This window comes from Homalodisca vitripennis, chromosome 5, assembly GCF_021130785.1.
Source record: "Homalodisca vitripennis isolate AUS2020 chromosome 5, UT_GWSS_2.1, whole genome shotgun sequence".
In the NCBI taxonomy this organism is placed as follows: Eukaryota; Metazoa; Arthropoda; class Insecta; order Hemiptera; family Cicadellidae; genus Homalodisca; species Homalodisca vitripennis.
This window is the reverse complement of record NC_060211.1, coordinates 148,727,030-148,738,355: the sequence shown is the minus strand read 5'-3', so window position 1 is coordinate 148,738,355 and position 11,326 is coordinate 148,727,030. Positions and strand designations below refer to the sequence as shown.

General features: G+C 34.2%; 1 protein-coding gene across 1 annotated transcript; it reads left to right on the top strand.

The window, feature by feature from the left end:
- The first annotated feature begins 441 nt into the window (after positions 1–441).
- On the top strand, positions 442–8,365 carry LOC124363655 (tyrosine-protein kinase RYK-like). Its single transcript, XM_046818916.1, is given in 7 exon segments — positions 442–475; positions 2,260–2,332; positions 4,235–4,298; positions 4,300–4,341; positions 4,343–4,396; positions 6,076–6,213; positions 8,214–8,365. Coding segments are annotated over 7 exon segments (486 nt in total). The 3' UTR covers positions 8,295–8,365.
- Positions 8,366–11,326: the final 2,961 nt, after the last annotated feature.

The window sequence follows — 11,326 nt, the reverse complement described above, 5'->3', positions numbered from 1 at the left end:
GTACAAGGAAACTCAGTTTTTAATTGTGTTCTCTCTCTTTCTTTAAAAAAAATTGATTCATACCCATTCAAAATTATAATGAGCTTTTTTAAGTCATAGAAACTGCATAATATACTAACATGATAATAAATGATATATATTAGATTTGTGTGCAAGGATAATGAGATTGAAAAAGGGACTCGTTGAATCCAGAAAACTAAGGACTAAGAGCCAAACAAAGTTATGAAGACTTCTGCTTCCTTACATTTAATTCAGGAATTAAAAAAGCTCTTGACCATTTTTGTGCATCATGACCTATAGAGGTTTGTGTATGATCACTCAGGTTCCTGACGCAGTGTAGGACGCGAGGAGGAGACCACTACACTCTGGTGACTCAGAGGACCTCGTGGAGATGGCCACACAGATAGCTACGGCCGCCGTCTACCTTCACAGTCAGAGGATATGGCACAGAGACCTTGCTACAAGAAACTGCGGTGTAAGTAAATGGATGTCCTGTTCAATCTAGTTACCAATGAAAACATATGTTTTGGATTCATGTCTTCGACCAATAATCGTTCTGAGAGAATTCTAGTTCTGATTTAAAGAATCTCTCTTGTACCAACAAATAATCTTATGAAATAATCGTGTTCAGGTTTGCAAGAACTTTTAAAAAACTAAAATTTTTCTTCGCTCAGATGACAAAGTTATTGGTTATTCGCGGTGGTATTTATAGAGTTTTAACATTATCGCTACGTTACACATTGTAAGTATGAGTAAGTGTGATTTAGGAGCGCTGGACTTGGTTAATATCTCATGTTACAATGTCGTTTAAGTGGGGTACACGTTTTGGGATAAAATGTATTTTCCAGATACATGAGCCATAATAGACTTGTCGGCTTGATGTCATGTTTTCCTCCTCTTTATAAAATGTTAAACCATATTATGCAGAGACCGACAGAATATAAGGTACAGTGAGGTAACACTATTTTAAAAACCCAATATGATTTTTACAAATAATGCACCTTTTTATGAGTTAAGCTCTATCGTAACATTATAAAATTAATAGACAGATGATATAATATCTGTCTATATAAGCTTTTATTATATATATATATATATATATATATATATATATATATATATATATATATATATATATATATATATATATATATACAGGGTGACCATTAAGTCTTAGGACGACTTTATAACTTTTAAACGACAAGAGATGTCATAACCAAATTTTGTATACCGTTACTGTAAATTGTAAGCTACTTTTCTGTGTACATGGTGGTCGTATTTTACCTTTGGGGGACGGCCCGTCGGGGGTTATAAGAAAATCTTTAATGACAGCCTATGTTGAGTTGTACATCATTTTGAAAGGTCTAGTTGAACTGAAAACAATGCCGCAAACCGGACTTCGAAAGGTTGATCCAGTCGGAAGAAATCGCTGTTCAAAGTTTAAAAAATGTTTAATACCATTATTACGTAAGAAATAACTAATACTGTAGCTTTTAGAAGTTAAGGGGAATACATTAGTGAACTCATTTGAAAGTAGATGTTCAAAATGTTTCCTTTCGGCCGTCTGACAATGTGCTAACCGGTTATAAATGCCGGCTACTGCATTTTGTATGTATTCTCGTGGAATAGGTTGAGCTTCATGTGATATCCTATGTCTGAGTTCGTTCAGATCTGTAGGCTGAGTTCGATACACTTTGTCCTTGATGTAGCCCAATAGGAAGTAGTCAAGCGGAGTTAGGTCAGGGGAACGAGCCGGCCACTCAATCGCAACCACGTCTTCCAATCCACCGGTGTGGGAATCTAAGTATTGCCTTACCTGAACACCATAGTGTGGCGGTGCTCCGTCTTGTTGGAAAAATCATGTTTGGAAGTCAGCGTCCAGAGTAGCTTGTAAAGCAAGAACTATCTCATTTTGGAGCGTATCATGATACTTGTTGGAATTTAAATTTCCATCGATGAAAAATGGGTCCTATAATTGAATTACGTACGATACCTGCCCATACGTTTAATTTTTGGGGATTTTGTGTGTGACACTCACTCTTCCAGTGTGGGTTTTATAACATTTTCCCAATACCGGCAGTTATGCCTGTTAACATGGCCATGCAACATAAAAGTCGACTCAATATAATACCGTCTAAATGTATTGGGTTTTGGTCAATTTTATTCATCATAATTTCACTGAATTCCATCCGGCGATCAAAAACATCTTCGCTTAGTTAGATTTTCAATGTCTAAATAAGCCGTCTTCGTCTGTCACAGTACTTGGTCGTCCAGATCTGGCTCGATCCATAACCACTACCAGTGTCTACAAAGCGAGGAACTGTGTACTGTGGTGTGGATTTAGAAATAGGAGCTCTATCAGGAAAAGTAGCATTGAATAAATGTGTTACTTCTGCAAACGGTCTTACATTATCACCCCAGTCGCGTATCATTAAAAGTGTAATTCTTATCACACGCTCACAAAACCTAAGCAACATCTCTTAAAACTTATAAACTTGCAGTAACAGGATATGGCTGCAAAAAAGTACTGTAGCTTAAGTGAAACTGATAAGAGAAACTGATAGACAAATAACAGCCATTATGGGGAAGTCCAGTGGATGGGAAACCTTGACCTAGAGGCACTGCTTTCACTTTTCATTGTACTTCTTAATGCAGCAGGTTTTTTTTTTTATTAAACGTAGCACATTGTCAGACGGCCGAAAGGAAACATTTTGCACATCTACTTTCAAATGAGTTCACTAAGTATTCCCCTTAACTTCTAACAGCTACAGTATTAGTTATTTCTTACGTAATAATGGTATTTAAACGTTTTTAAACTTTGAACAGCGATTTCTTCCGACTGGATCAACCTTTTGAAGTCCGGTTTGAGGCATTGTTTTCAATTCAACTAGACCTTTAAAATGATGTACAACTCAACATAGGCTGTCATTAAAGATTTTCTTATAACCCCCGACGGGCCGTCCCCCAAAGGTGAAATACGACCGCAATGTACACAGAAAAGTAGCTTACAGTTTACAGTAACGGTATACAAAATTTGGTTATGATATCTCTTGTCGTTTAAAAGTTATAAGGTCGTCCTAAGACTTAATGGTTCACCCTGTATATATATATATATATATATTATATATATATATATATATATATATATATATAAAATAAAAAGTTTTATTTATTTTAATAGCAGTAAGTTTACGCTTTCACTGATGTTTTCTTTCATATCCATTTTTAATAACTAGGTTAGAATTATGCACCACCCACCTGGCACTGTAACAGACTTCGCTCAAGTTTCATGCAAAATTTAACGTCTTGAGGTATGTTCGTCCTCTAGATGTCGCGAAGAAATATGTACAGACAGATAGAAATAAATAAGTTTTCCAGCCCTTCAAGTTATAGATTTTGCTAATGCTCTGCCAATAAACTATATATACTCAGTTGCACTTTGGACGCCTAGGGTAAAGTGTCCTTTTACTGTGCCCTTAGATTAAAAGGTCATATCTCAAGAGTTCTTAAAACATTAATGTTTCTTTGGTATTCAAATTAAGAAGGCCTTTCATTTTTGCCCATAAACGTAAAAAACATCAAAATTAAGCCTCCTTTTCTAACACAAGCAATCGTTGAGGACCATTTTATTCAGGGATGGTGGTCCTACTGCTGGTGTATAGATGCCCTATGTACCCGTGTGTGTTCTACTTCTGGTGTTATTGTTATTGTTGGTGTTGTTGTCCCATCTGTGTAGGGGAGCCACCCCCTATATATATATATTGGGCCATTACAACGACAGTATTTGTCAATACCGAACGTTGCAATAATAATTAGCTTAATGTAGGAATATAATAGTTACTTTGAATTGAAATTGAATACTACCTTTAATTTATATGTAATTAAGTTTAAACCTTTAAATTTATATACAAATTTTATTATTTCGGTGCAAAAATGATTTAGTAATTTTTATTTTGTGATAAATTTTAAATCAAACAACACCACAACTGAAACACAAATAAGACAAAGTATTACATAAATATAAGTAAAGTCAAAACAAAATATTTAAGCTAAAAATATTATATTTAAATAAAAAAGCAAACAGGCTAATAATGAAATATGGATGTAATTGCAGGGTTACATCTCCTGAATTAGTGGTTTTACATCCCTAAATAGATCCTTACATTTTAGCTGACTACGGTACGTTAAACTCAAAGTTTATAAACTGTCATGTGTCATCACGCTTTGTCTGCAGGGTGGATGAAAAGCTGCGGGTGAAGGTGACAGACAGCGCACTCTCCAGAGACCTGTACCCCCAGCGACTACCACTGTCTCGGGGACAACGAGAACCGGCCGGTCAAGTTGGTTGGCGTACGAGTCCCTCGTACACAGAACCTTCTCAGCTCCTTCCGATGTCGTAAGTTTATCGTACACTTTTTAAAATTATACATGTTTTATGTAATATCAAACAGAAGAAAAAATGTTTTGCAAGTACAAGATACAGAAAGATAACAGGATTTTGAACATTCGCCATCGTTATGTTACAAAAATGTAAAAACAGCGGTCGAGATGCTTATTACATATATATATACTCTCGTCCAATAAGAAAACAATTGGTACTTCAAAGATACAACGTGTGGCAATATGCTGCCACTAATCAAGGGAAAAAAGACAAACAGAGAAATTATATACACCTGAAAACTGCTACTGGGAATCTAGGCAGGAGAAAATTAACCCAAGTGTTGTCACTGCACAGGATGCAAGTGACAATCATAATTCAATAACACAAACACATCACACCAGAACAAGTGAAAGTTCCACACTGGGATAACGATAGAAAATCCTATTATTATTTAAAGTTTTCCATCGTTAATAATAATTTTTAAACATAGAGCATATTTTCACAAGATGTGATAATGAAAATACTTCGAAATAAAGAATTTATATAAATACAATGCAAATAATGAAACAAATGTAAGTTGAGGCAGAGGGATAAAAGAGGGAGAGAGAGAGAGCGAAGAAGGTCCAAAATGTATTACGTTTATGGTTAGCGGCACACAATTTTTGTATGGTGAGGACTACACAGGCTTTAAAAATATTGCTATTACTAGGAAGGAAACTTTAGTCTTTCTTTACTTCATGTTTAAATATTCACAGCAACATGACACGACTAGGGGTAATTTTAGACCGCCAAATAATGATCTTTTACATGTTACTGCGTTGGTGGTTTTTTGCATGATAAAAGCGTTTTTTTGGGATTTAGAATTTTGTAAGTGACGAAATGTAAATTTATCTAATATCTCCTACTTAAAATTTCTTAAGTAAGTTTTATCTCTAGAGGCATAAATAACCTTATGAAGTAAAATAATACAATGGCAAATGTTAAGTTGTTTCTTTTATCTATTTCTTTTTCAGACTATAATTTATTTTACGTGACGTATTGTGTTGATTTTTCTTTGATCAAATTATAGGTACGTACGTGTATATACTAGAATAGATCACCTGATTGGGTATTGTGGATAGTAGTAAATCGTGTTATAGGCTTTAATAGGTCCATTCACTAATATTGATACATACACAACCTAAACCATGGTGACATAGTTCTCTGCCCTAGATGGAATGCTCAGTCATTGCTCTCAGTCCTCCGGACTTAAAAGGCTACCACATATTTTATCCTAAGTGATGTTGAGGGTTCAAATTAATCTAGCATTTTTGCAAAACTCAGCACATTCCAAAAAATTTACTGTCGTAAAACATGTATTTGCTTTTTGTGATCTGGTAGTTTGGAAAAACAATACTCAATCAGAAAAACTGCTAGTACAATGTATGAAGTTACTAATAGTGCAAGTTTCAAATTTTATTTATGGTTAAAAAAAAAATAATCTTCATTAAAATTTTAATTTTTTCTGTAAACATTTAGTAATAGTTAAATAACACACATCTACATGATCTTATTTTACCTTTGTCATGGAACAATTTCTCAAACCCTTAACGATTTATAATAATAATATATGCTGAAAAGCACATATGATAAAATATGTGGGGTATGCACGTTCCACTATATTCTCAACTCATTCATACCTGTTTGTTGTTCAGTGGTCGTTTGGAGTGCTGCTGTGGGAACTGATCACCTTGGCCCAACAGCCTTACTCTGAAGTGGATCCTTTCGAGATGGCGGCTTACCTGAGGGACGGCTACAGGCTCGCTCAGCCGCTCAATTGTCCAGACCAAACTGTGAGTCTACTTGTCGTGAAATCCACATTTTTTATACAATCGATACCAACAAGTTAAATAGCAAAAGTTAACAACATATTACTACAAGCTTATATTTATGTGAGTGCTTAAGTACAAAAGCTGCCCAAAACAGATGTTTTTGCCTATCGCGGCAGAATAGGTAATCTACGAGTATATTTAATGGAGTTGGGTGCATGGAAAAGAGCCAAAAGTAGACATTGAAGACGGTAATTTTTAGAATATGAAGCAATATGATAGGTTTGCTAATACTATTAATATATAGAAAATGGCTTAAGGACGTGTATTCTAAACATAATTTTTAGACTTCTAAAATCTTTATTTCAAAAATCAAATAGTTTTCATTCAGCACCTAAGCATTGAAAAGTTTTGCCACCATCTGTTCTGCTGTTATTATTCAATCATCATAAAGTAATTTTATTATTCCCCTCCTGTCCCAAAATTAGTTAATCTTTCATACGCCAAATTTAATGAGAGTCTCTTCCTTGCTCTAACCATGCTGATACCGTGACGTTCATTTTGTCTCCACTGTTCATCTACTTTTGTTCCCCAATATATGAAACCCACATATCAATACATTTTCATATATATCCTTGTTTCCCGTTTGTAAAATATGAGTCATCACTAGTGTAATATTTCAGTAAATTGAAATAGGTTTCGTGGATTAACAGAGCAGGCATTTAAGTAACGAAGAAAATCAGTAGTGGGATTATGACAAGGATTTAGCAAAATGTTATTAAATCAATAATAAACAGTTCAAAAGAATCGTTTAATGAGCTAAAAATTACGTATATTTAAACTACATTAATAACCCGCAAACGGCAGAGAACGTAACTAATATTTTTACCTTACGCACTCAAGTTGTTACGTTTTACTACCCACACAACATAGATGCCATATTTTAGATTAACTATCCTATTGAGGTATGCCAAACACTCCACTACATCACTTGATTTCACTAATTAGAAATCAATTTATTCCAGGTTATAGTAGTTTAAAGTAACATTTACCAAACTGTTTGGAAAAGATCGTCAATTTGGCACGTTGATTGCCAAGGCCAACTGCCAAACACACTGCTTGCGTCAAACTTTGAACATGTACTTGCCATTATGAGGCCATCGGTATTTTTCAGACAGGTTATGTATGTGATTGATGTAAATGTCAATACTTTCGATCCTTTCACATTTATTTGTAAAAATAAAGCCCAATTGTAAGTCAACTTTCTTTTTTGAAAATTAATAATAATGAGAATATAAATTAATCACTTATTTCCATTGTAACTGTTAAAACAGGTACACTTTTAATAATATATTCGATCTCTGACTTGATAATAACTTACAAACCAACTTACAAAAACTTGTATAGTCAGTATACCATCGAGAATTTGCCGAACATATGTCGGAAAAGGTAAGATATTAATTTATTTGCCCTCCAAACGTAATAAAGGCAAAGAAATACGACACACTAAAGCAAACATTTTGAAAAAAAAAAAAAACATAACATTAAATATGATAATTGTGGATATTTTACATAGTTGATATAAATGAGATGATTCTATTTTTAAACTGCACTGTCAAAATCTGAATTAAAAAATCAGAAATGACAATCTTGTTTTATAAAAATAAGTAATAAATTAACTAAAAATATTCTTAGTGAATTTATATATGTATTTATAGTGTATTTATAGCTGACACAGTTTACATTTGCCTGCCCGAAGAATGATCAATTCTTTATTATTTTCCGTCTTTCAATCTGTCCTCAGGACCTTTCAGGAATTAAATTTGTTATAGATTTTAAAGTTTGCATCCAATCTTAGTGATAACTGTGACACTACACGTGTTGTGACGTACTCTTATCTTGTTTACAAACAGATTAAGTAAAAGCTTATAACATGATATTATTTGTACCAAGTTAAGAACATTTATTTAATTTATTTCATGATATTAAGAATTAATTTTATTGCGTTTGCTGTTTGATTACAGATTCGAAGTTATGACCTGCTGTTGGATCGCCGACCCCGAGGACCGCCCGTCCTTCTCCCAGCTGCTCGACTGTCTGTATGATTTCTCAAACGCGCTTGGACGGTACATCTAGATAGTTTCAGTGTTTCATATCACGTGTTTGTTATAAGTATTTCATTAAAAAAATCTGAAAATACCATAAAGTGTTTGTACATAAACTGAATTAAATTCCGTTTACTTGTATAGTGTATGACTTTTCCTTATCTTCCCGTACGTTTACGAAACTCTTAATGATAGGTCTTAATAATATTTTTTTGTCCCACTAAAAAGCTATACAAATAACCCAACAATTTCTGGACTCCACCTTAGTATAGCAGTGGATGGGTTGATATATCATATTCTTTTGGTAGTTTATTTACGAAAAACCTTTCAAGGTCAAGAAATACCGAGTTTCCTATCAAAAACGAATTTGAAGTGTATTTCTGGAGGAAATTCCACAAATTGTACAATGAAAAAACAAGAAATAATGCCATATGTAGACGTTCAAGGTCGTATAATTAGGAAAAAAGATGATTTTATAACTTACTACTTCAATATGTACGTGGAGCACAAAAACAGTTATTTTTGAAATGAAATAGTTCGCTGTGTCTCGAGGAAAAAATAAGCGCTTGGATTGACGAGCTGTTTTCATTCAAACCGGAGAGAGTGTGGAAAACAGATTATTGGCTTTTAGAAACAATAAGATCACGAAAACGATGTCAGTGCGATTGTTTAATTCAATCTGAAATACAATGAGAAGCTCAAAATACTGTGTAATTTGACTTCAAAAATGTTTTAATATACAAATGCTTCATGTTCTCATTAATGACAGAACGTATTGGAGTTTTATTAGTGCCGTTAAATCAGAGATGTACATACCAACCGGGGCATAATATCAATGTCAATCGAGAATATTTTTTCCCATTCAATGGTGAACCATTAACATAGGCCTACTACCAATGCCCAATTATTCAAAATACATCATTGTTATTTAGTTGGAGAAATTCGTAATGTATTCCTATTCTGATAAGAGAAAACCAAAGGCAGATTAATATGTCCTTTCGCATGCTCGGAAATTATATGACATTGCTATACGAGAAAACAAAACCTAAAGCAATAAAATATGTGTGAAGTTTTTTATATATCGACGTAAGGGTGAAAAAAGCATAGTCTGGAGACCAAATTTAGTTCATTGTTTGAAATCATAACTGTAGACTACATGTAACGTATGTATAATGGCAAAAGTTCATTCAATGTAAATATTGAGTTTAATCTAGTATCAAAGCAACAATTCTAAGGTGTTTTTTTTTTTCTTAAAGAGCGTACTAATCTTAAAGCTAAAATGGATTAAGAAATTGGTCTGTCCTTTTATTTAAGTTGTTTAGTGATGTTGTGATGTTGAAAATTTGGTAGAACATCACTACAGTACAGTTTTGAATCCTGTGAGGGTCTTAGTATTAACGTTTGTAATGTCCCATTTCAAACTAAACCAAAGTGACAACTTCGCTAAAATACAGATTAGTTAAAGTCAGAATCTCCAAACTGCTCCCAATAAGAAGAAAAAAGGATAAGCCATTTATAAAAATGTTGTTAATATTTGCTTCCACTGAAATCGGAACGGAAAATAGTTTTGGGAAAATTGTAAAGGTTCCAGTAATGTGTTTATTTACCTTTCAATAACTCTTTCGTTGTGTCATTTGTTATTTATAAATATTTTTTACTCATTATATAATATAGTTCACGCAAAATATTTGGAAATAATTTTTGATGTTAAAAATATACTGAACTATCACAATTGTCTATCTCTTACTGTATGGACTTCCCCTACAAAAAATAAGTTAGTAATATCACCACCCCAACAGACTTAATGGTCTTTGATTCAGAGGGAATACCAGATTGAGATAGTGTTAAGTTCGTTAGCGCTCCAATCTTTTGTCTCTCCACAGAAAACAAACTTCAAAGAAAACCCGGCGTTGCTGCTATCCCCAGTGCTGCAACGGGATCGCTTCTCAGATAAAAACATAAACTTTGATCTAAACAATAGCCAGCTAGCATGTAGTGTAATACTTGAATGAGAGAATTATCCAAACAGGCTTTTAGAATTTACAACACCCTTTAAAAGTTTGAAGAAGAATTTAGAAACACCATCACGATATTTACCATTAAAAATATAACTAGACCTCAATTACTATTATTTGGAGTCAATTCTTCCTAAGCGGAGCTGTCCTTAATTAAAACAATTACCTTTTACATTTAAACTGTCAAAAAGGAATTGAAGTTTAAATTAATTTAAATAGTTAGCTTTTAGACATTAAAACTCGGCTATCAGATATAAAAAAATAGGAACTGCATAACTGCGCCAATATTCACGGAACCGATCCAAACTTACGATTGAGCTCATTATGCAAATAATACACAACTGAGAAGCGCTTAAGATTTTCAAGTTTGATGATTGTCCTTTTAGCTCGCTGGAACATTACGGGTTGCCATGGTTGTCCTCTGCGTCAGGTCAGTTGGTTGTGGCCCCGTTCTATACTCCACACCTAGTGGCCTTCATTGTTTTTGTCGTTCAGCTCGGCAGATCACACCTAGTGGCCCTCATTGTTTTTGTTGTTCAGCTCGGCAGATAACACCTAGTGGCCTTCATTGTTTTTGTCATTTAGCTCGGCAGATAACACCTAGTGGCCTTCATTGTTTTTGTCGTTTAGCTCGGCAGATCACACCTAGTGGCCCTCATTGTTTTTTTTGTTCAGCTCGGCAGATAACACCTAGTGGCCTTCATTGTTTTTTGTCGTTCAGCTCTGCAGATAACACCTAGTGGCCCTCATTGTTTTTTGTCGTTCAGCTCGGCAGATAACACCTAGTGGCCCTCATTGTTTTTTGTCGTTCAGCTCGGCAGATAACACCTAGTGGCCCTCATGGTTTTTGTCGTTTCAGCTCGGCAGATCACACCTAGTGGTCCTCATTGTTTTTTGTTGTTCAGCTCGGCAGATAACACCTAGTGGCCTTCAATGTTTTTGTCGTCCAGCTCGGTACTATACCCTGAATTCGCCCTTTTTGTCACAAATACAGTTGTTTTTAATTGTGATATATCA